Source organism: Brassica rapa, chromosome A09, assembly GCF_000309985.2.
Source record: "Brassica rapa cultivar Chiifu-401-42 chromosome A09, CAAS_Brap_v3.01, whole genome shotgun sequence".
In the NCBI taxonomy this organism is placed as follows: domain Eukaryota; kingdom Viridiplantae; phylum Streptophyta; class Magnoliopsida; order Brassicales; family Brassicaceae; genus Brassica; species Brassica rapa.
Genome location: NC_024803.2, coordinates 6185907 through 6210629, shown reverse-complemented (window position 1 = coordinate 6210629; position 24723 = coordinate 6185907). Strand labels below are relative to the sequence as shown.

The 24723-nt window shown below is 32.7% G+C and overlaps 3 protein-coding genes and 1 long non-coding RNA gene across 7 annotated transcripts; 2 read left to right on the top strand and 2 right to left on the bottom strand.

Moving 5' to 3' along the window:
• Nucleotides 1-1383: 1383 nt before the first annotated feature.
• On the top strand, nt 1384-6571 carry LOC103837793 (probable inactive receptor-like kinase BSK12). 3 transcript variants are annotated; one of them, XM_009114166.2, is made up of 9 exons: nt 1384-3441; nt 3516-3651; nt 3853-3986; nt 4092-4158; nt 4242-4327; nt 4470-4658; nt 4739-4894; nt 4993-5106; nt 5192-6571. In XM_009114166.2, the coding sequence occupies exons 1-9, from the start codon at nt 3178-3180 to the stop codon at nt 5444-5446; spliced, it is 1401 nt and encodes a 466-aa protein (XP_009112414.1). In that variant the 5' UTR covers nt 1384-3177; the 3' UTR covers nt 5447-6571. The 3 variants fall into 3 exon arrangements, with proteins under 3 accessions (XP_009112414.1, XP_033134129.1, XP_033134128.1); XM_033278238.1 differs by having other exon boundaries at nt 3853-4158; nt 4470-4622; XM_033278237.1 differs by having other exon boundaries at nt 3853-4158.
• Nucleotides 6572-6809: 238 nt separating this feature from the next.
• On the bottom strand, nt 6810-8362 carry LOC103837791 (NAC domain-containing protein 22). The gene is made up of 3 exons (XM_009114165.3): nt 7861-8362; nt 7520-7788; nt 6810-7448 (listed from the first exon to the last, which is right to left on the bottom strand). Exons 1-3 carry the CDS (start codon nt 8015-8017, stop codon nt 7035-7037), a joined length of 840 nt encoding a protein of 279 aa, XP_009112413.1. The 5' UTR covers nt 8018-8362; the 3' UTR covers nt 6810-7034.
• Nucleotides 8363-15041: 6679 nt separating this feature from the next.
• Nucleotides 15042-20408, bottom strand: LOC103837790. 2 transcript variants are annotated; one of them, XR_004450688.1, is made up of 3 exons: nt 15820-20408; nt 15577-15758; nt 15042-15502 (listed from the first exon to the last, which is right to left on the bottom strand). It is a non-coding gene; the product is annotated as an uncharacterized LOC103837790 (long non-coding RNA). The 2 variants fall into 2 exon arrangements; XR_626958.2 differs by having other exon boundaries at nt 15042-15758.
• A 196-nt stretch (nt 20409-20604) lies between these two features.
• Nucleotides 20605-23230, top strand: LOC103837789 (F-box/LRR-repeat protein 10). The gene is made up of 4 exons (XM_009114164.3): nt 20605-20914; nt 21003-21208; nt 21292-21385; nt 21568-23230. The coding sequence occupies exons 1-4, from the start codon at nt 20720-20722 to the stop codon at nt 23011-23013; spliced, it is 1941 nt and encodes a 646-aa protein (XP_009112412.2). The 5' UTR covers nt 20605-20719; the 3' UTR covers nt 23014-23230.
• Nucleotides 23231-24723: the final 1493 nt, after the last annotated feature.

Genomic DNA, 24723 nt, shown 5'->3' with positions numbered 1-24723 from the left:
AGTGTTTAATATATATATATATATATATTTATTTTATTATTAAATAATATTTTTTACTCATATGGTTTTAAAATCATGTGTATCTTCTTATAATAAAAATGTTAAACCATTGATCATTAATTTTTAACATAATAATTTTAATAGTTTTAGTCATTTATTGTCGTTTTTAAAATTTCAAAATATAACATATACGAAAAAATCTAAATTTTATTTTTATAGCTAATTTGATTGTTTAATTTATTTTAATAATATAAAATTAAACAAAAATGATGGAGGAGATATACATTGTTATCAAATCTTTATTATTAAACTCATTAATTGTCATATATATATTAGTCATTTATGGTAATTCCGCAGGTTTTATTTAAGGAAAGAAAATATCATATCATATCATTATATCATATAGTTTGACCAACTTATGTATCTAACAACATATAAAAATCGAATGTGGACCTACTTATTTTTCAATTGAATGTAATTGACTACCTAATTGAGTGACACCTATGCATTGGAGCCTCTTTTAATTAATATAAAATTGAGGTTACATCTTTTCAAATGTTCCTCAATTAATATATAAGGGATTGGTGTAGAAATGATTTAGGGGTGTCTTGGACTTGAACTTTTAGGAGATTTTGGATTTTTATTAAAATTTTCTGTTATTCAACTAATGATTTCTAAATACCATTTCAAATCATGTGTTATGAACATGAGATTTACGTAAAATTTAAAATCATTTGAAATCTTTTGTTATTTAATCAACAATTTACATAACTCATATCAAATCCAGTTGAAGAAATCAAATCAACCCTCGTGGCATTTAATTAATCAAAGATCATGAACAACATGATCAATCAAGTCCAAAAATTAAAAGAAATGCATGTGATGAACTCTAATATTTCTCAACAAGCTCAACATCAGTTGATTTGTTTGAGAATTCTTAGACTAAAAAATCTAATCCACAACCCATTATCCGTTACTACGGTTAATTACTACATCAGATGGTGTAAGATTTCATCAAAATTTAATTTCTCAATTAAAACTCAATATTTGCTATCGTGGCACTTCGAAGAACGACACGGCTACTTTTGCCAAACACTAGAATCCTTCACCCTAGGGTTTCAAGAAGCTTTACAACGAGCGGGTGGAAAACGCTTACCAGTGACTTAGAGCATCTCCAACTCCACTATATTTTTCACTCTAAAAAAAAATGCTCTAAGGGCATCTCCAATGCAACACTAAATTTTACTCTATATTTCACTCTAAAATAGAGTAACTCTATTATAGAGTTGAATTTGCTCCAATGGTTCACTCTATATTAGAGTTACTCTATAATAGAGTGGAATATAGAGTAATCTTGTTTTTTTACTCCAAATATAGAGTGAAAAAATAAGATTACTTTATATTTCACTCTATTATAGAGTAACTCTATTATAGAGTGAACCATTGGAGCAAATCCAACTCTATAATAGAGTTACTCTATTTTAGAGTGAAATATAGAGTAAATTTTAGTGTAGCATTGTAGATGGTCTAATAGTACTCTATTTCTCACTCTATAATAGAGTAAAAAATAGGTTTACTCCAAATATAGAGTAATTTGTTTTTTTTTTGTTCACCACTCTATTTTCTACTCTAAAATAGAGTACCATTAGAGCAAACTCAAACTCTATTATAGAGTTACTCTATTTTAGAGTAAAAAATAGAGTAAGCCATCGGAGATGGTCTTACAAATCAACATGGTCTCTATTGACTCTCAATTAAAGTTTGTGATCGAAGTTGTTTTAGAGTATTTTGGTCTTAAGAATATACTCTCTATCGGCTTTACAGCATAATAGCTTACTAGCAATACATAAAGATTGGGACACAAAGTTTGTGATTGAAGTTGTTGCCTTGGTGGAGTCTTCAATGGTGTCAATTTCCAAAGTAAATTGGATACTTGACAATGAAACATGATGCTATTAAATGGTTTCAGATGCTTCTCCACACAATTGACATTTTCTCCATACCGTTAATCCTCTTTTAACCAGCGCATCTGCAATTGATAAGCTAGTATGCGCATTCTTCCACCATAAAGTTTTCAACTTAGGAGGGATATATCCATAAAGTTGCTTTGTAAATTCCTTCTTCCTCTTGTTCTACAATCTGCCTGGATTGAGCAAATTTGGTGTGAGAGCTCAATTGTACGGTAGTTGAATTAGTATCCAAACTTAACGGTGTATTCCCCATTACTTGTGAATATCTAGGACACGTGATCTCTTACATTAGTCATACTGGGTTGGATCTGCTTTATTTTCTAGATGTATGCATGAACAACATATTGTTCCATGCAAGAGAATTTTTAATGAAAAGGTTTCATGCGTTAAAAAATAGCAGTGTGATTTAATTATCATAATTACTCGATGTTAAATCTTAAATGTAAAACGTTGAATACTTTGGAGTCAAATTATTATGAAAAATTAAATTTATCAATCCCAAAAAATTAAACCGATTGTATTTTTAACAAAACAAGAATTTGGACTAGGCAAATTTTGGCTATGTATAATAAATTAATAATACTTGTCACCACAATACAAAGTTCAGACATGGAAACTATCTGATTGTTTCCGACCAAAGTAGGTCAGAGTTGACCCATAAATACATTAATGACAATTAGAAAAGAAAATGGTATGAAAATAAAGGGTATGATATAGCCACATTGTAGAAGTTTTTATTTTAATTTATACAAAAGAAATTCAAGTTTCTACCCAAAAATGGGAGAGGTTTTCGTGCACTTAAAAAAATTAATGTGAGATTACAATATTTTATTTTATGTAATCTATTTTTTTTTCTAAAACATTTACCATAAATTTATTGCGTATTTACAAAAAAAAAACGATATCTTACAGTTTTGCTAATTTTCCTCTCTACAAAATGCTATCTGTATACTGAGCCCTAGAAAAGAAATAAATAAAGGTCTTGAGGGAGACAATAAAGATAGAAAGTCATTTATTTTGGCAGAATATGATGGTCAATGTTATTAATGCTATAAAATCAGACAATTGTATTGGTAACAAAGAGACACCAAGCCTCAGAGTCAAAGGATCACAACTAAACAAATAAGAAATCAGATTTTTTTTTACTATGAATCAATAAGCCAAAGAAATACTTTTGAAACTTTGCTTTTGCCCGCTGAAAAAAATCATGGGGTGTTGCCATTCATTGTCTTCCGGGGAAGTTCCTCAACAGCGAGCCCACCAAAACCACGGAGAAGGAGATCCACCATTGACAAAGTTCTCCTTCTCCGATCTCAACGTGGCCACCGAAAATTTTAGTTTGAAAAATGTTGTTTCAGAGAGCGGAGGAGAATCGTCCAATATTGTCTACAAGGGCCGTTTGCAGAATCGTGGCTTGATCGCTGTTAAAAAATTTAATAATATGGCTTGGACTGATCCTAAGACATTTGTGGTATCCTTTATTTGTTTGAAATTTTTTTGTATCGATTTTGAGACGGATGGGTTTGATTATCGTTTGTCTTTCAGGAGAAGGCGCATAGAGTTGGGGGAATAAAGCACAAGAGACTCGTTAATTTGATTGGATATTGCTGCGAAGGAAATGAAAGGCTTCTCGTTGCCGAGTTCATGCCAAATGATACTCTTGCTAAGCATTTGTTCCGTCGTATGTTCTCTTACTCTTATACATTATATATTGGTGGTTTACTTAACATTATTGTCATTTAGATGGTTTTGAAGACAAACAAATGTTGTGACTAGAAAGATCCAAACCTAACATGTATCATTGTATTATGTTTGTACAATCGATTGAATCAGAACTTGTTAGCATCTCACGTTTTGAACTTTGTTCCATTGTTATTCACAGGGAAAAATCATACCATGGAATGGGAAGTGCGATTGAAAGTAGCATATTCTATAGCTGAAGCATTGGATTGTTGTAGTAGTGCAGGCTTTGCATCCTACAATAATTTAAGTGCTTACTCAATTATGTTTGATGAGGTATGGATAATAGATTTTTCTCTAAACATTTTCCTAGCTATGCCTTCTTCTGGTCTAAAGATGCTGGACCACCTTTTTAATATTTTTGTTTCATGGATATTGAAGAATGGTGATGCATGTCTTTCCTGTTTTGGGTTAATGAAGGAGACCAACAATGATCGAAAAGCAACCGGTAATCGATTTTCAATCATCTATTCATATTATTGTTATTATTATTTATTATTATTAGAATGTGATACTATATTTTGGTTGTAGGAAGTGTGAACCCTGAAAGTGTGATGTTTAGATTTGGTACCATCCTTGTGGATTTGCTTACTGGAAAGCCAATTCCTCCAAGCCATGTAAGTTATTGTGTTCAAGTTTTTCTTACTTATAAGTAGGCTGATATGTGGATATAAATCATTTTGTCTTTACTTTGTGAGTGTAACCCCTGGACTATCTTTCATTGTCAGTTTTTGACATTTATTAATTTTGTGCTTCTAGGCTCATGAGACGATACATGGGAAAAATGTTGCTGAGTTGATTGATCCAAACTTGAAGGGAAAGTTTTCTGCAGACGAAGCTACCATAGTTTTCAAACTAGCCTTTAAATGTCTGAAATACGAGGATAGAGAGAGTCGCGACACAAAACACATTGTTAGAACACTTGAAACCTTGCAAACTAAAACAGATGTAATCTATTATTGTGACAGTAGTTTCATCCTCGATATTCTTTTTTGCATTTATGTTAACACCGATATTCTTGCTTGCAGGCTCCATCTTACGCAATGCTTGAAATGGCACATCATAGAGAGTTATCTGGGAATAAACTTTCGCCACTAGGAAAGGCCAGTTTGAGAATGGACCTCACAGCTATTCATAAAATCTTGGTGATAGCAGAATATGAAGATGACAAGGAGGTGGTCGAGGTAACCAAACACACCAAGTAATGAATGATTCTGCTGCTAATCTGGCATCAAAAGGCTTACTATTCTATTTGTATGGGTTTCTTTGTTTATGTGCTAAGTTCTCTTTCGAAGAATGGATGGAGGAGGCAAAATATATTCAAGAGGTTCGAAAACACGGTGATCAAGCCTTCCTAGAGCAAGACTTTGAAACCGCCATTAACTGTTATTCTCAGGTAACTAGTATGTTCAACCCTATTGCATCTTACCTTGCATATATTAAAAATACTGTTTCTATAACTGTATGTTTTCTGTCCGAAGTTCATTGATTCTAGGAGAACGGTGTATCCAAGTGTTTATGCGAGGCGTAGTCTATGCTATTTATTCTGCAATCAACCAGATCGAGCACTTCACGATGGGATGATTGCGCAAGAAGTATTCCCTGATTGGCCAACCGCCTTCTACTTGCAGTCTGTGGCACTATCCAAATTAAATATGATCACTGATTCTGCTGATACTTTGAAAGAAGCAACTCTTCTTGAAGCAAAAAGACAGCGCCGTAAGCAAGATTCTTGATTTTGCTGATCTATACTTTTGTCCTGTGTAAACTCTGAGATGAGGATATACAAATGTTGAAACATTTTTCCTTCTTGCAGTGACCATATTTTGAATTAGTTTTGTTTAATTACATTTCAAGAAAAAATATAAAAACATAAAAGATTTATTTCCATAGAATGATTTCTAAAGAGAAAGATAGAACATAATCATTTACATTTCAAAATTTATTGCACTTAACAGTAAATTTTTTATAAATTAATAATATTGGGACTTTGATATTTTATTAATTTACAAACTTTTCTTTTTAGAATTTTTTTTTATTTTAGAATATATATTTTATATAAAATATGAAAATGGTTGATTCTACCGTATATAAATGCTAAATTTTATATATTTGACTTTCATATCTTCTTATCATACTATTTGGTGTATACAAAATATGCTTCCTAGAATTTAAATATGATTTTAGATATAATTTTAATAAATATTATTCAAATATATTAAAATATTAATAAAATATAGAGATAGTACATGCTGATTTTATCTGCATAAACCCGGATAAAAGCTGTATATGGGGCCAAGGTAATTATAGTTCATTACAAGAGAGATAAGTTGCCATAATAACGTTTATGAGATAACTAGGTCTTTTTGGCCTTGATGGAAGGTTGCCTAGACGATAGGCGATGTGTCTAGACAGATATGCGAATGCGATGTGCCTACATGAATCTCTTCCTCCCTAGATCCCTAGATGATAGGCGATGTGCCGTTTTCCTTTTTCTTTAAGAGTTTTTGACCGCTTCTATTTTCTTAGTGATTTTTTTAATTTTTAAAATCGGCTGAATTTTTTATTTAATAGACCTTGTTGAGGGCAAAAAAATCCAGAAAAGGTAGGAATTCCATATTATGTTTCTTGTTCACTCACCATTTACCATTCTAACAAGAGGGAGATGGATTACCATAACTTGAGGAATCTCACTCTCTAAAAGAGAGATATCATCAAACCTTAATCCTCCATTCTAGTGGCCAAAAACAAAGACAATACAGTTAAAAAAAAAAAACGCATTTAAGTATTTAACAGTCAAGTTTACGTTCCCCTGTCTCTCGGTGTCAGAGAATAGTAATTTATGAGTCACACGCACTGATGAGATGAAACTAATGGGTCTATGGTCAATGATGGGCTTATCACTTCCAAGGTCCCACACACTGACTAAAGTCAGTGTGAAAGGCCACAAAGCAAGATCTGTTGCAGATCAGGACAAGAGCAACAACGATTGATTCGACATATGTAAGGACTCAATGAGTTTTACCCTAGTTTTCTTCTCGGAAACTTCATGGAATATCTTGGTATGTTCGAAAGAAATTATCATCCATGAGAAGTTCATGATTCAAAGTTTGAATATTTATTACATCAGATTTTCTTATGTTACAAACTTACAAAAGATACATAGATCTGCTGAGTAAATACAAATTTTATTGATAATTCTTAAGCTGAAGCCAAGCATCTTACAAGGTTTTTTTTTTTTTTTTTTGCTCAGGTGAAGGAGGGTAGGTATCACTGAAGAATAGTTAGTTCTGTTGGGAGATTTTTTTTTTTTTTTTACATATCCTAAAAATTTAGTAGGTTAACAATTGGGGTAAGATTCTGGAGCCATGGGCTTATACTCAAGAACTGGTCTTGTCCCCATTCTAATCCTTGTTTAGGTAATTGCAGCTCTGGTAATGGCAAGACTCCACATGGTAGCTTCAGTGATGAAGAAGACTCCTTCGGCTCTGCTTCTCTTTGTTTCTCTTCATGTCCTTGAAGCATGAAGTTGTTGTTTGCTTCTTGCATGGCTGATGCTTGAGGAAAAGGGAACGAAGTCATCATCAAGTTTTCTTCTTTTCCAACGTAAGAAATGGTCTCGGAAGAGGAGAGAGGAGAGTTTGGGCTTGTTTGATTCATCTTAGATTCCATCTCTGCTCTTTGCTCCAACACTTTAAGTGAAGTGGCTTTTCTGTATATCTTACACAGCACAACGTCCTGCGACCAAACAAGAACACAAGATGAGAAAAAGAGTTGTTTCTTGATAACAGAGCTTTTTTTTAAGGTACCTTTGGTAAGGTGCAATTGTCAGGCATGCGGTACTCGTTCATGACCCAATCAGTCTTGCTTCCACCTGGTGCTCTACCTCTGTAGAACACAAGGGTCTTCTTGAGCCCAATCACACGTTTTGGCTCAGACAAGCTTATGATCTTACGGTCGGAACCAGTTGCTTTCCAATATCCTTTCTCAGTTGTCCTGCTTGGTCTCCCTCCGTTCCCATGCTTCCTTTCCCTTGGAACAAAGAAATACCATTCTCTCTCACCAATTTTCGATAAACCTGTGATCACAATTCAGATTTTTATTAATAAATAAGATTTTTATATGAATGAAGAAAGTAATAGGTACATACGTGGCAAGTCCCATGGATCATGGCGATAGATGTTGAGGAAACCAATGACTTCGACTTTGGAGAATTTCCCGTTAACCATGTTCTTGAGGTAGTAATCAGTAAGCTCCTCCTCGGTCGGGTGGAATCTGAAACCTGGAAGCTCAATCTCTCTTGACATAGCTCTCACTGTCTCTAAAGACGCTTACAGAAGTTTTGGTTGCTTTAAAAGCTTTGTAAGTGAAAAGGTTGTTGGTGATATCACTAATGGTGCAATGCTTATTTATATATAACACTAAGACCTTATGTGATGAGAGAGATTCTTTGTCTGATGAGGGCCATGGGGCTATGTTTTATTGGAGCAGACCAAGTCAAGAGGAAGATGTGGAGGCAGGATTTAACATATTAAATTTTGAAAGTCATGTTTGCAATTTTTTAATGTGTTGGTAGTTTCTTCTTAATGTCCATACTTTTAGACGTTTGTGATGTTTACTGAGAAAGAGAAAGGTCTTGATCAAAGTGAATGGAGCCCACGCGCTTTTATCGTAGAAAGGGTCTTGAGGTTTTGGACCAGAAGCTTTGGTGCCCCAAAAGAATCAGTGTATTTTGATCGTGGGACTTCCACCATTTAGTTTAATCTGAGGCTTGACTTTTGAAGTCTCCTCTAAAGACGGGAAGTCTTTTTCCTCTGTGGGACAGAACCTTGAACTTTATTTTTTTTTCTTCTAAGTGCTAATTAACATAAATCAATATGACAAAAGCGCATTAAAGATGAATAAACTTTTTTTTCCTTTGATAATATAACTTTGTAAATTACATACTATTATTTTAAGGTAATATAAAGTGATATTCCATCCGTTTCAGAAAAATAGTATATATTTTAGTCTTAACTAATTGTTTTGGGTGTTTTTCATAGACTTCATTGTTTCGTTAGTTTTTCTATTCCGGTCTAATTATCCAGAACACCTCAAAAACTTACGGCTATGTGGTCAAGAAATTTTTGTTAAGTATCTAAAACAAAAGAAAAATGGAAGAATAGATAACTTGAAAAGTTCATGATCAAAGTTTCAACTGTCAAACACCTTACTACAAAATTGGATTTAATTTATTTTCTTTCTTTACTATGCATGTTTCAGTAAATGTACGTAAATTTCTATGGAGTACTAAATGAAGATGAAGGTCGACTTCAGAAATAAAAAAATATTTATCCAACCTTAATATAAGAACAAACCACAATAAATAGTCGTGAGCAGCAAGTAGTGCGGCTTGAGGAATGTATGTTAGCATATAAAGGTTTCTCGGAAACTGCGGAAAAGTCTTAGAAATGCCGACAAAGAACAGACAACGAAATTACACAAATATGAAGGTCCTAAGAAGTCCCTATCATATAGTACATCAAAAGTAAAAACAAACTTGTGTAAAGTGTAAAGTATGTAAACTGTAAGGAGGATTTTTTTGTAACATAAGTGACTGATGAATTGGATTGGGCCTTGGGGGACATTCTGATATCGGATTGGGTTTGGATAGAATACTTTGGGTATTAGATATTTTGGTCCTACAATTTTTTTATATCAGTCACATGTTTTCTAATTATGGATCAGATATGTTGTGAACAATCAGTTCATAATTTCATATCTATATTATTAAAAGGGGAAAATCGCATAAAAAATCTTGAAAGTGTCACTTACTAGCATTTTAAACCTTGAACTTTTTTCACTAACACTTTTAACCTTCAAAGTGACATTTTTATCATAAAAAACATCCAAAGAAGAAAAATGACCGGCTGGACAGGTTAAAAAGTTTTTTTTTTCAAAAAATAATTATTTAATTAATAAATAAACAAAAAAATTAATAAAATCGGAAAATTTAACAAAAAACTCATAAAATAAAAAAAGTGAGAAAAATAAATAAAGATTTAGAAAATTAAATAAAAAATACCTAAAATTCAAAAATAAATAAGATCAAATTAAAATAGAGAAAAAATAATAATAAATTTCAAAAATTTGAAAATTCAAAAAAGTTTTTTTTTTTATTTTCAAATATAATGTCAGAAATTATCATTGGAGATATGCCAAAAACCGTCATTGGAGATACGTCAGAAATAACGGTTTTTGGCATATCTCCAATGATACGGTTTTTAGCATATCTCCAATGATAATTTCTGACATATATTTAAAAATGAATGTTGATAAAAAAAATTCATTTGAAAATGAATTTTTTTTTAATTTTCATTTTTTTTTGAAATTTATGATTTTTTTATATTTTTCTCCATTTTAAATTGATCTTATTTATTTTTTGTTATTTTTTATTTAACTTTTTAAATCTTTATTTATTTTTTGATTTTTTTTGATTTTTTTGAATTTATGAGTTTTTTGTTTAATTTTTCGATTTTTATTAATTTTTTTGTTTATTTTATTAATTAAATAATTATTTTTTTTTAAAAACTGTTTTTAACCTGTTAAACCGGTCATTTTTCTTCTTTCGAGGTTTTTTATGATAAAAATGTCACTTTAAAGGTTAAAAGTGTTAGTGAAAATAGTTCAAGGTTTAAAGTGCTAGTAAGTGACACTTTCAAGGTTTTTTATGCGATTTTCCCTTATTAAAAGAGAAGTACCTATTAAAAAATATTCATAAGTTTTCTAATTTATTTACACTTCTATGTTACTGAGAATTAAATTAAACTACATATTTTAATCTTTGTCTTTTTCAGTTAAATTATGAGTTTTCCTTAATCAAATTTAAACTTAATGTCATTGAATGAACCTACATATTTTAATGTTTGTCTTTTTCAGTTAAATTCATGAATTTTTCTTAATCAAATTTAAACTTAATGTCATTAAATAAATATAAAAATATATCATATTTAGTGTAGCTTATTACGGACGAGTACGGTCCATTAATGAACTTGAATTTTATTTTTACGAAAACGTGAATCACTTGACGTATGTAATATTTAAAAAATATTAACTACAATATAACAAATGCATATAACCTTCCTATACTTTAGTTTGAAATGATCATGCTCAAGTTTTATATAGTCAACTTACATCATGTATAGATCGATGCACAATATTCAAACCACCTATAATTTTCGTTTTCTTTATAGGATGTATCAACCAACCAATCATCCTATTGATTTTCTAAGCTTTATAAAAAAAACAAATCAATTAAAAAAAACTCAAAATCTAATATCTTCTATTAATCAAAACATAATATCTTCAATGTCGTATCTTTAATGTACTTATTAAATATAGAAATTAGAGGTGGGCACTTTACCCGATATCCGAAGTGGCACCCGAACCCGATCCGAAAAACCCGAACCGAAATCCGAACCGAAGTAGCAAAATATCCGAACGGGTATTGAATTAGGAGAGATTGGATATCCGAACCCGAACGGGTAATATCCGAACCCGAATGGATATCCGAAGTTAACCGAACATATGTATAAATAACCATATATTTCTAGTTTACATCTCTCATTTTATATAAAATATCTACATTGATACTACACATACTTTAAGTTCATATGATATACATAGAATTACAGAGAAAATGATTTGCTACTCACTTAAAATGCATGTCAAACTTTTTATTTCAAAAATTAACAAAAAGTTACATCCAAAATTTAAAAATAATAACCAAATTAATGTCCTTTTTAGTTTCAAAATGTTATGTCCAACACTAGTAACCATTCAATCTATTAAAAAAAAATTAGTTAAGTGAAACTTATATTTTTAAATACAAGAAACTTTAGAATTAAAAATTTTAAATTTTTTTTTTCAAAATCTAAATATCCGAACCCGATCCGAAATAACCGAACCCGAACTAAAAATATCCGAACCCGACCCGAAGTACAGAAATATCCGAACGGGTTCTATACCTCTATACCGAAATACCCGAAAATCCGAAATACCCGATCCGAACCCGAACGGGTACCCGAACGGGTACCCGAACTCCCACCCCTAATAGAAATTGTAATTATAATTACACTAATTATAACAATATATTTGATTACAACTAATTGATCTATTACTTCGGTTATATATTTGCTTGCAGGATAGGAAACAATAAATTTAAAATTTGTAAGAATATAAAAATATAAAAATATAGAGATTCCAACCAATTGCCTATATTTGCGTATGATTTTCGCCTAATAAGCTTCAAATTGAACATTAAAAAAGATAGAGAGATTTTTTTTAATCTTTTACCAACATAGAACTTAAACAAAATGAAGAGTTAAATCTAATTTTTTTTGTTACACTTCCCGAAAAAAACGGTTACACATGGGCTTTCATAATATGGTCTTTTAACATATTAATGTTATGAACATTTAATAATTATCTTAACGAAAAGATTACAAATAATTTATTATTAAAAAAATTATAAAATTATTTACAATTTGATGACTAAATCATCGCCCTTTTTTATATGTTAAATTTTTCATAGAAGTTTAAAAATCATTGTATTTTCTTTAAACATCTATAACTAATTTATAATCTTTTATACCATAATAAGTCATAATATAATATTTCTTCATATTTTACATTAATAACCATTGTTTTTATATATCGTCTACAATTTTCTAATTACGTCTGTTTGTTCTATTTTTTATATGATATCGAATATTCGTCATAAATAGATGGTTTAAGATGCCAAAAAATTATTTACTTGGTAAACATAATACATCAAATATTACAAATACATCATTTAGTTAAATATAATAAATAACCAAAAACCAAAAATTTATATCCAGGGTCTAGTGTTGTTTAAAGAACCAAAAATGTTTTTGATTAGATCTGGGTTTTTAATTCAAACGTGTTCAAAAATATTTAAAATAATAAAAATATTTAATTATCTAAAATAACTAAATTGTTGAAATTCTTATTTTAATTTTATATTTAAATTATAATATATATATATATATATATATGTTAAGATTTCTATATTTTGGTTATCCATTATTTTTTGTTCGTTTCAGGTTTGGATCCGATTCTTCATATCTAAATACTGATCAAATATTTATGTTGGATTGAAACCAATTTGATTCAATACCTTAAAATTCTGATCTGGATTGATCCGGTTAAGGATATTCGGATCCATATATTTTGCCTAGGGCTAAGATATATGTTACTGCAATGTATATTCCGTAGAGATGAGAAACCATTCAGTCTTAAAATAAAACTCGTTGCTTAACAAAAACTGTTGTATCACATTTGTTGAAAATTTATTACTAAGTGAGGATATATATATATATATATATATATATATATATATATATATATATATATATATATATGTGTGTGTGTTTTCTGTTTTGGAATTAAACAACCAGAGAGGAGTGTAAAGTGAGAAAAAGAAAGCTAAATAACTCGTGTTATTATCTGACGTTGAAAAGCTAACTCGTGTTATTATCTTACGTTGAAAAGCAAGGGATAGATTACTCTATTAGTACTGCAGTTGAACTAATTAAATATTTTAGTACGTGGAAGGGAGTCTGCAGATAGATAAACAGAAAATATGTTAGGATGAAAACCATGACAAAGAAAAAAAAATTCAATTCGAAGTGCCATAATATTATTAATTACTGCAATTTTCTTCTGAGAATGATGAGCAAACTTTTTTAAAGATCACGCAGTTAATGCATCATGATATAATGAATGATTTTTCAAAAGGGAGAATTGGAAAAATGAGACACTTTGAACTTTTGTTTGTCACAATAAGACTTCTCATACTTTTGATAATTTTGGACATGTTTTACCCTTCTTTAATGAGAAAAATAGTAAATTAAATTTTAAAAATGTAAAAAAATATGAAAACCGTTGGAAACATAAGTATGTCAATATATATGTTTAAACTTTTTAAAAAAAAAAATTGGAATCATATTTTATTTTATCTTCTAGCTACAATTAGAAAACTCATTCTGGTAATCTACCTAGTTTATATATCCGATTTTATGTTTTAAACATAGATATATCAAGGGTATATACCGTAAACTAACATTTCTTGTATATTCTAACTTAGATAGAATCAGTTACGTTATAATCAAGAAAGATATCTTCGGTCTACCTACAGCTTGATAACGATATATAGCCACAACTCAATGATATAAGTTGGTTATATTACGTGACATAACTTGTCCTACCTTTTATCTTATATGACGCCTACAGGAAGAATACATTTCTCACCTACTATACGGTATTCTGCTTAGGTAGTGTATATATTATAGGCAAATCGTGAAAATATGGAAACTTCCATATTTGGTTAAAAAAGTTTCCTAAATCTAAACTAAATCTACCATAAATCTCTCAAAATATATTTGAAAATATTTTCTCCACATTCTACAATGCAATGCGAAAGGTGATTGTTGTTGATGGAACTTTTCTGAAAAATAAATACAAAGGAGTTCTACTTGTTGCTACTGCTGTAGATGGTAACTCTAATTTGTATTCGATTGCATTTGGGTTGTTGATTCAGAGAATGAATGATTCATGTGGGTGGTTCTTCAGACAGTTGAAAGGAGTTATTGCTGATTGTCAAGACCTAGCTTTTGTCTCAGATAGAAATGCGTCTATTTATAAGGTGCTAAACTTTGTATGATGCTAGACCTATTGGGTGTTAAGGGCATGGCCTCTCTGTCTGCAGAGCATGGTTCAAAAATATGATCTCGGTGAAGTCGATTTTTCCTTGCTGATATAACTGCTATCTCACTTCCACCTACCACAAACCTACCTTGTACAGCAAGAAACACTTTTTACTAAAGAGTTCATTATCCAGGTGGGCATGTGATGAAGAAACATTCAAGCAGTGGACTTCCCGTAGACCTTACAAAGTAACATGAAAGTGAGTGATGGTGACAATGCAGAGCTACATGAGACTGAAATGGCCATGTAGAAGTGGATGCACTCCAAAAACAGTGCGCTTCTACCCTTCCACATCAGCAACCAGCATCCTCTTTGTTGCGAGAATCAAGAAAATGGCACCAAAGGAAAAGGTGTTGTGATGCCACTGTTTTCTATTAATCTATTACAATCTCACTTTAAAATTTTTTGATCTCAATTCAAAGTTCTTGACTGAAGAATAGAAAGTAGTTTGCTTAGAACAATTAAGTTTTATAATTTGCCAAATCCCAATTCATGAACTGCAGCCGATTTGTGTCCACTAGAACTTGCCACTTTTCAAATGTCAAATTCTTATGTACTATGATATTGTTTGTAGCGAGATGCTGGTATGTATTCCAATAAAAACATATTGTTGCAAGAAAAAATGAAAGATGCAAAGAATGAATAATTGACAATGGCATCAGCTCCTTTATCTACAGAATAAAATAGTAACAAAATCCATCACAAGCTTGCCTAGTAGACTTCCACATTCCTCTGCTCACTCCTCTTTAATTGCTTCTTGTACTCCAACCAATCGATCCCTGTTTAAAATCCCCCAACCATCTTTAGCAGCAAGTGATATCATGATCTCATCGATACCCTTCTCCATACCCTTGAGACCACACATGTAAACAAAGGTGTTGTCTTTTTTTTTCCAGCAACTCCCACAACTCTTCTGCATACTCTGCCATTCTTGTCTGAATGTACATTTTCTCTCCCTTCTCGTTCGTTTGTTCTCTGCTCACCGCAAAGTCCACCACAAGCTTACTGTGACTAGGATCAAACTCCTGTCATTATTATCCACATAGGTCAACCAACCTCTTCGTACAAGAGGAGATTAGTTTACCGTGACTAGGATTACCTCCGTGTAGAGTAGTGAGCTGTTTGTGGATACATCCAAGAAGAGCCATGCCAAACCGTTGAATTACATATATAGCCAGTCAATGTCAAATGGTGACCGTCCAAAGAAACACGTAGAGGAAGAAGAAGACTGTCCCACGAAACCGTAGACGAAGAACAAATCTTCAGTTCCCTAATTCGTGTCTGACAAGGAAAAGGAGGAACATCAAAACGAGATTAGAGCAAAAATCAAATTAACACATACCGTTTGTGAGAAATCGTAGGATTTGATGAAACTAATGAGGAAACAAAGAACTGAGCCGACGACGACGAGCAAACGAGGACGACGAAACAGAGAGTACAGAAGAAGAAACAGAGAATAAGAAATAGAGAAGAAGAAACATAGAACATAGACTATGGGTTTTAGCCGATGAAGGAGGTGAAATCGTCATTGAAGAAAGGAAAGGAGATCGGCGGAGAAGATGATAGATGGTAATTAGGTTTAGTGATGTGTATTTACCTTTTATCTATTTTACCTTTTTTTAACTTTATAAAAATCTAATTAAAATATCTAAATTTAATAAATAAAATTTAATTTAGATTAATTTGGGGGTATAAGGGTATTTACAAAAATTAAAGTCCTAATGAGACAAAAAATGTAGATAAAGTTTTAGAGTGACAAATCCAAGTTGAAAGTGTCTCTTTTTTCCAATTTTCCCTTTTCAAAATGTATGGGAAGCTCATTTGTAAACAAATCAGCTAAATTATCACATGAACAGATATAATAGATGTCCACTTCTTTATTATTATTATTTTTTGGTACGTACGAAAAAAAATCTTAGAAGGATATGTTTTGAAGGGATATGTTTTGTTCTGTCGTTTTTGATATCACCTTCTTTGATACTTTTGTCGGTTCCTTCTTACTAAGTACTTTGTTTGCTTTTTGTATGTGGCGAGTCATCTATACTATACTAAAAGGGATTGAGGGAGTCTTTTTAAGCTATCCACCTCAGCCAATTAAATCAACTAATCATATGTTATCAAACTGCCATGTCATTTTGTAAAATCCACATCATATTTTTTTGAAAAAAATGAAACTTCACGGACGGTTTGCTGCTACTTCTTCCAATTTTCTATTAGTATTAGCTGCCTACACAAACCAGAAAGCCAAGAGTTTCTACCTCTTCATATACTTTACAATTAAATTCTCATCTTCAATAAACAGGTTGAGTTCCAAATTAATATTAAAGACCTCTAAATGACTCCTACCGCTTCATCTTTAATATATATAAGTGAAAAATTTCAGCCAAAGCCGAGAAATGATTAAGGCTTTATTCCTGCCACAGATCCTAACTCACGTACGGCAACGAAAGGTACCAAATTTTCGCTCAAATCCAAAGATACATGATCCAAAGATACATGTTCTTAAGTATTCTTCGTGTCTGCATCATAGAGATTAACTTCAGATGAAGTTGTGATGGTAACTATACATGGAAAATATGAAGTCAGACTGTTTCTTTTCTTTTTATTATGTCATCCTTTGTTTCTGATTATTAAATGAGAACTAACAGATTTAAAATCTGGAAAGCATGAAGTTCTCAGTGTTCATGGTCACGTTTTCTCATCTGAGGTTAGTCTTTTTTCAAGAATCATGAATATTTCTTCTATAAAAATCTACATCAGCTTATGGTGTTTTTTATTAAAAAAATTTTGTGGGGGTGTAGAAACAGCCTGGGAGTTTGTTGGAGGGATTTACAAAGACTCAGGTGAGTACATTTGCCGTGAAGATAAATTTAAATTGATGTTCTCAGTTTCAAATTTTGTGTGGTGTCTATCACAGATCCGTTTCTTGGATTAAATTAGTATTCATTGTGTTGATATATTATGGTTAATCACAGATCTATTTCTTAGACTATCGTTTGTTAATGAATATATGTGTTTTTTTATACGTATTGACGTCATAAAAAGAAAGATTACACCGGCTGAAACAACAAAAGTCACAAGGGCAGAGGAAGAAGAAGATTCTTTGAATAAATATTCGAGTCGTAAAATTGTTTTATCTTGCTGGAAATATTTTGTTTCATATTGAATGCTACTTTAAAAGTTACACTGTCCACATGTTTTCAATGATTTAAAAAAAAAACAAAATATGTTTCTCTAAGGAAAAGCATAACCACTTCATCTCGATATGCATGGTTTATTTCTCATTCTATCCTATTCAAAATGTCCAACTCTAATTAGTCTGAATTTTTTTGAAAATATTAAACTTACATGCATAAAAGTTCTGTTGTAAATACATCTTAAGACTAAAAGAGATCATCGATAAAACATAAACAAAAAACAACAAAATAGTAAGTTCAATAAAAAAACAACAACAAAATAGTTACTTTTCAATTGATACTTTGTTGGTTCTTTACGACAAAATAATCAAATGATATTTTTATACTAAATTAAAAGAAAAATTTTATAACGGCACAATCCGCGCGTAGCGCGGACACACCCTAGTATACCTAAAACATGCACAGTCTCGTAAGATTCTTGAACCGCTATAATTTCTGCATGATTACAAAAAGTCGCAGCAAGAGTTTGTTTTGAGGAAAGATATAAAATATAACTAAGGATGTTAATGTAAGGTAAACTAACTCAGTTCAGCCCAACCCACAAAAACACGACCCAGTTTATACCCAAACAAATTACTATTTTATTTGTTCTAAAAAAATTATGTACAATATTAAATATATTTTGTATGCATAATCAGATTATACGTTTTATATACCATTAAAAAGATAATTTTTATATCTATGCATAAATCAATAATTTTTTTAAATAATAATTGTATATATTAAATCAACCCTCGAAAGGGCATCAATGGTTTAAAAAATCTGGTACACTGAAAACATATGTCACTCTAGGTTACATGTGAGAAACAATACAATCAAACAAATTAGAGATTTTTCATTTTTGGCAGAAAAACTTATTTTCGAGTTTTGGCGGAAAACTATTTTTCTGATTTTGACAGGAAAACTCGTTTTAGCGGAAAACTCGTTAACGGTTTTGGCAGTAAAACTCGTTTTTGCGAAAAATTATTTGTTTCAGTTGTGACGAGAAAATTTGATTTGGCAGTTTTATTGGGAACACTCGTTTTTGTGGAAACCATCGTTTTGGCGGGAAAACTAGTTTTTCGGTTTTGGCTAGAAAACTCATTTTACAGTTTTTGGAAAAGAACACATTTTCCAATTTATTTGGAAAAATCGTGTTTTCGGTTTTGGCGAGAATGCTCATTTTTCCGATTTTGGCGGAAAAACTCGTTTGTGGTTTTGGCGAGAAAATTCATGTTACAATTGTGGTCGTAAAAACTCGTTTTGGTGGAAAAAAATATATTTCAGTTTTTGGCGGTAAACAGTTTAGTAGGAAAACTCATTTTTGCGGTTTTGGCGAGAAAACTCGTATTGTAATTTTTTACGGGAAAATTCATTTTTACGGTTTTAGCATAAACTCATTTTTGTTTTTGGTGGAAAAACTCATTTTTGGCGAAAAAACTCGTTTTCCAGTTTTTGGCGTGAAAATTTGTTTTTGTTGTTTTGACAGGAAAACTCGTTTTTGTGGTTATAGCTGAAAAACTTATTGTCAAGCAAATGATGAGTATTGAATTTATTGGTGAAAAATATTAATTTTATATAATTGAAAAATTATGGGTACACCAATACCCATTTGTATTTACCCAAAGTAAATATGGATTTTAAAATTTATACCCATGTTCGATCCCGTTAATTTTAGATGCGTAAAATTATACATGTTAACATCATATCTTTGACCATTGTGTCAGAGGTCCCCAATCCTTTGATGGGACCAAAAACTAATACTACACATTGTGGTTTCAGATCAGGATGGATTATGGGCTTGGTTCCCAAACCTCGTGGTATTTAGAAAAAAAAGCCTCTATATGTTCTTCATCAACAAGTATAAGAGTGATTTACCTTAGTATCCGTTGAATCTCCAAGGGGTCTTAAACTCTAAAAATTCATACAAAGGAATGATATTTCTCGCGGATGATTTTCATCATGCTGAGACGGTAAAATACTTTCATAGATATTAGCAATAAGCAGACATTTGAGCGTCATTTAGTAAAGCCTAACACGAAAATGATAGTAAGATAAAAAAAGATAAAGCAAACTGACAAGAACTACAATGTGTGTTCAGGGAATGTTGCCAAAACGAGCGAAGTTGATTGATGTAAGAATAGTAGGGGATGCAAAGGTAAAGCAGTTTATAGACGACTAAAAAAGTAAACGATCCAATCGGACCCGACCCGGCCTTTTACGGGTGGAACTAGACCGCCATGCTCACATGGATAAGCGTTTTAGGAAGGTTCGTTCTAGGCCTGGGCATTTTACCCGGATCCGAAGACCCGACCCGAAACCGATCCGAAAAAACCCGGTTCGGGTAGGAACCGACCCGATCAAATTACCCTATCGGGTCTTGTTGTAGAGGACCCGCGGGTCTTGGACCCGACCCGACCCGAACCCGAAACCCGATGGGTACCCGAATTAATAATGTAAATTAAATAAAATGCATCAAGGGGGAATCAAAGACGGGTTATATGTCTAGAGAATATAGGGGTCAACCACTAGGAGACAACGAATTGTTGTTGTATTTTGCATAGTTTAGTATATATACACATTTTAATATAATAAAACACACAAATTTTGAATAAAATTTTGAATATTTTCGGATATATAAATATTTTCAGATATTTTTTTGTATTTTTAGGCCTTTTTTAGATCGAACCCGAACCGAACCCGACCCGAAACCGAACCGAATCCGAACCGATAAATTCTAATTACCCGAATGGGTCTAGCTATCTAAGACCCGACCCGACCCGGACCCGGCACGACCCGAACCGACCCGGAACCGAAAATTTGAAATTACCCTATCGGGTCCTAAACTCTTAGACCCGAAAGACCCGGACCCGAAAGGACCCGACCCGACGACCCGAATGCCCAGGCCTAGTTCGTTCTCTTCTCATAAAACGCTGCCGTTTTGGGTGGAATCAACATGTTTAATTTCCTTGTTAAGTGGATCCGGTTTTGGGATCAGATCGAACACAAAAACTCCATAGAGAGATCTCTACTGTTTCCGCAAAGAAGAGAAGAGAGACTCCGTTGATGGCTACCACCGTCGTCCTCGATGCTGACGGTTTCGATGAAGAGAGAAGCCTCGATATGTTACCAGCGGCTCTCCTGGAGACAATCATGACGAAGCTCGACGTGGCCTCTCTCTGCTCGTTGGCCTCCACTTGCAAAACGCTCAAAAGCTGCGTCTCTCGTGTCCTCACTTTCACTCCCAACTTCCACCTCTTCGTAAGTCCCCTCTCCCTCTCCCTCCTTCAACTTATATTATATGAGTAAAGATTATGTTAAATTGACTTTTAGAATTTAATTTTTATAGAATGTTTCACTGTCAATGGAAACGGTTAGACCGTTGTTGTTTCCGAATCAGCAACTCTCTAGCCTTAAGCTTGACTGTGGACGCCTTGGGAACTCAGCCATTGACGTGCTGGCACGTCCTTCCCTTAGGGAGATCTCTCTTCACAACTGCCGCGATTTCAGTGGAGATCTCATCTCTGAAATCGGAAAGAAATGCAAGGATCTAAGGTCTGTGCGTGTTGTTTATTGATGCATCTTCTTTATCAAAAATCTTTTCATTCTTCTGACGAATTGGTCATCCCTATTGTTAGGCTCCTCTGTTTGGGCTCTGTAGCAGAGAAAGTTGGTCGAACCGTTACTCGCGGTGCTCTTGAAGATTTGCTGAACGGTTGCTCTCATTTAGAGGTTTGTAATAATGCCTTTGCCCGCGTGGAGGTAGCCTATTGGTGAACCACGTGTCTTTCTTTATTGTTTATCGTTCTGTTAATCTGTTTCTTCTCACATCCGTCACAACCACTTATAAAGAATGTTTTTCTAGCGTTGTGTAATGGAATCATGGGGTCATACCATATATGTTGTTTTGGCAGGTCTTAGCACTTATGTTTGACCTCTCATTATACTTACGTCCTGGTGACGGCCGCATTTTCGGATTGGCCTCTGATAAACTCACCCATCTTGAGCTTGGACACATCTCCTCAAGGATGATGACTCATCTACTCACATCAACAGGGCAAGGCAGCGGCGGCCGGGCGCTCCAAAACGTCCAGCAGCTGCGCCTCTCTGTTGATTGTATCACCGACGCTGTTGTCAAGGCAATATCTAATTCTCTTTCGTCGTTGATTGATCTGGACCTGAGAGACGCGCCTCTCGAGGATCCGAGGCAACTGTCAGACCTCACGGACTTCGGCCTCCAGGAGATCAACCAAAACGGCAAGCTGAAGCGCCTCTCTCTGATCCGTAGCCAGGAGTTTCACTCTGCTTACTTCCGCCGAGTTAGCGACCAAGGGATGCTGTTTCTTGCTGGCAAATGCTTGGGGATGGAGAGCATTTGTCTCGGCGGGTTCTGCCGGGTGACGGACGCTGGTTTCAAGACCATCCTCCACTCTTGCGCTAGCCTCTCCAAGTTCAGCGTATACCACGGACCCAAACTGACCGATCTTGTTTTCCACGATGTCTTAGCGACTGCTCTCTCGCTCAGCCACGTTAGCCTGAGGAGGTGCCATCTTCTCACGGATCACGCGGTTCGAAATCTGGCGTGGAATCTGAAGCTGGAGAGTCTTGATTTGAGAGGGTGCAGAAACATAAGGGACGAAGCGTTACAAGCCGTCTCGCATCTACGGAAACTGAAGGTTTTGCTTCTTGATGGCACTGATGTGAGTGACATTGGGCTCTCTTACCTTAAAGAAGGAGTTTGGGATTCTCTGGTTTCTCTATCCGTCAGGGGATGCAGAAACTTAACTGACAAGTTCATGACCACTCTGTTTGATGGATCCTCAAAGCTAGCGCTCCGCGAGCTCGACGTGTCTAATCTTCCTAACCTGACTGATGCTGCCGTTTTCGCTCTGGCGAAATCCGGAGCTCCGATCACAAAGCTCCAGCTGAGAGAATGCAGACTCATAGGCGATCCCTCGGTCATGGCTCTTGCGTCTACACGGGTGTACGAAGACGAGTGTCCTGGGAGCAGCTTGTGTCTGCTGGATCTTTATGACTGCGGCGGCATAACTCAGCTCTCGTTCAAATGGCTGAAGAAACCGTTCTTCCCGAGGCTCAAATGGTTAGGGATCACTGGGAGTGTGAACAGAGATATTGTAGATGCTTTGGCGAGGAGACGACCGCATTTGAAGGTCTCTTGCCGCGGAGAAGAGCTTGGAATTGATGGGGAAGACGACTGGGACTCTGCTGACATACAGCAGCACATGGAAGCAGAGGAAGATGAGCTTGAGCAGTGGATTCTTGGAGATGAAGGTGATGTTGAGATGGAGGATGCAGAAGACGAGAGTGATGATGAAGGAAGTGAAGAAGAAGAAGAATGATAATACTGAAACTATAAGTTTATAATAGGTACGCAATCTTGTATTCTTATAAGCTATATGTTTAACACCAATTCTCTTCATATTTAGCCACTTGCTTGTAGTATTTTTTTGAGAATTATTTTTGTTGTTGTGCTAATCACCGCATCTCTCTTAAACTTTTGTATTGTTTATTTGAATAAAGATATCTAGTGAAAGTGGTGTTGTTCTGTTAAAAGTTTAGAGATGGGATAATTAAAATGAATTCATTGTAATTTAAATGAATTCATCCACCAATTTATACCCACTATAAGCGCAGAGGCCGTCAAGTGTAAAAGTGTTGAAGGAATAAGGGACGTGGCTGAGCTAATATAATAAGGATAATTTGCAAAATACCCAATTTAGGATTTGAAATTTGATAACTGCATTTTCTATTTTACTTTTTGAAAAATACACTTCTTTAATTATGAATTGACTTTTTTACCCAAGATATTTCAATAATTAATATATTAATTCGAAATTAATATATAAATTCGTAATTAATAAAAAAATATCATTAAAATTATTTTGTTTAAGATAATTATGTTATTTTTATCATTTAAATTTATAATAACAAAGATAAATATGTAAATTATGATTTGTTTTGACTTTATCATAAAGTTTATACATATTTCCCTTTATTTTATTTTATTCAATTTATATAAACAAGTCACGTTGTTAAAAAAAAAATTCCTTGAATTTCCATGATTCTTTATTCACCTTCCACTCTTTTGAAACTCTAGCCAAACGCAGCATGATATTCCTAAAAAAAAAAAAAAATAGAACTATTGTCAGAATAAAATAGAATCAGAATTAGAAACTAAAATATGATTTATGAATCAACAAACCTCTAAAAGAAAGAATCTGTGAAACTAAGAGAAAAAAAAAATCAGAAATGGAGAGGATACGAGAGAAGGAGACGAGAAGATGATACACGTCTTGATTTCTTTATTTTTCAAAATAATAAAAAAATTAAGATATTATTAAAAAGATATGGGAATGATATTGCGTATATATATTAAAAAGATATTAGATAGATTCTCTAACGATTTTTTTTTAAAACAAATTTTAAACAATATATTAGAAATTGCGATTAAAAAAACAGTTTTTAAACAATATATCTAATATATTAAAACAGAAGTCATGACTTTTTTTCATGTGTGATTTTTTTTAGTTTGTACCATTCCTAGAAAATATCATATTTTACATAAGTTCATTATTATATCTTTTAATATCTTTATCTTTTTATTTGAAATACAAATAAATATATTTAAAATGTTCTAACAAAATCTTTTTAAAAATCTTCTTAAAATCTTTTTAAATTTACTTTCGAAAATTAGTTAGTTTTAATTTCAACTATCATAAAATATAATTAGAAATAAAAATTGAATATAGTTTTGGTTAATAAACAAAAATTTAAATAAAATGAAATTAATTAATTTCAAAAACACATTTACTAATAATTTTTAAAGATTTTGTTAGAAATAAATATTTATTTCGATTTTAATTTTTTCAATTTTGTTTTCTAATAAAATAAAAATCATGATTTTTTGATGAGTGATATTTTTATTTGGACCATCATTTAAATTTTCTATTCAATGTATATCACTAATGCTAATATATATAATATTTTTAACTACTTTAATCATAATATCTTTTAATTTTTCAAAAAAAAATTAAAATTCTAGCAAATCT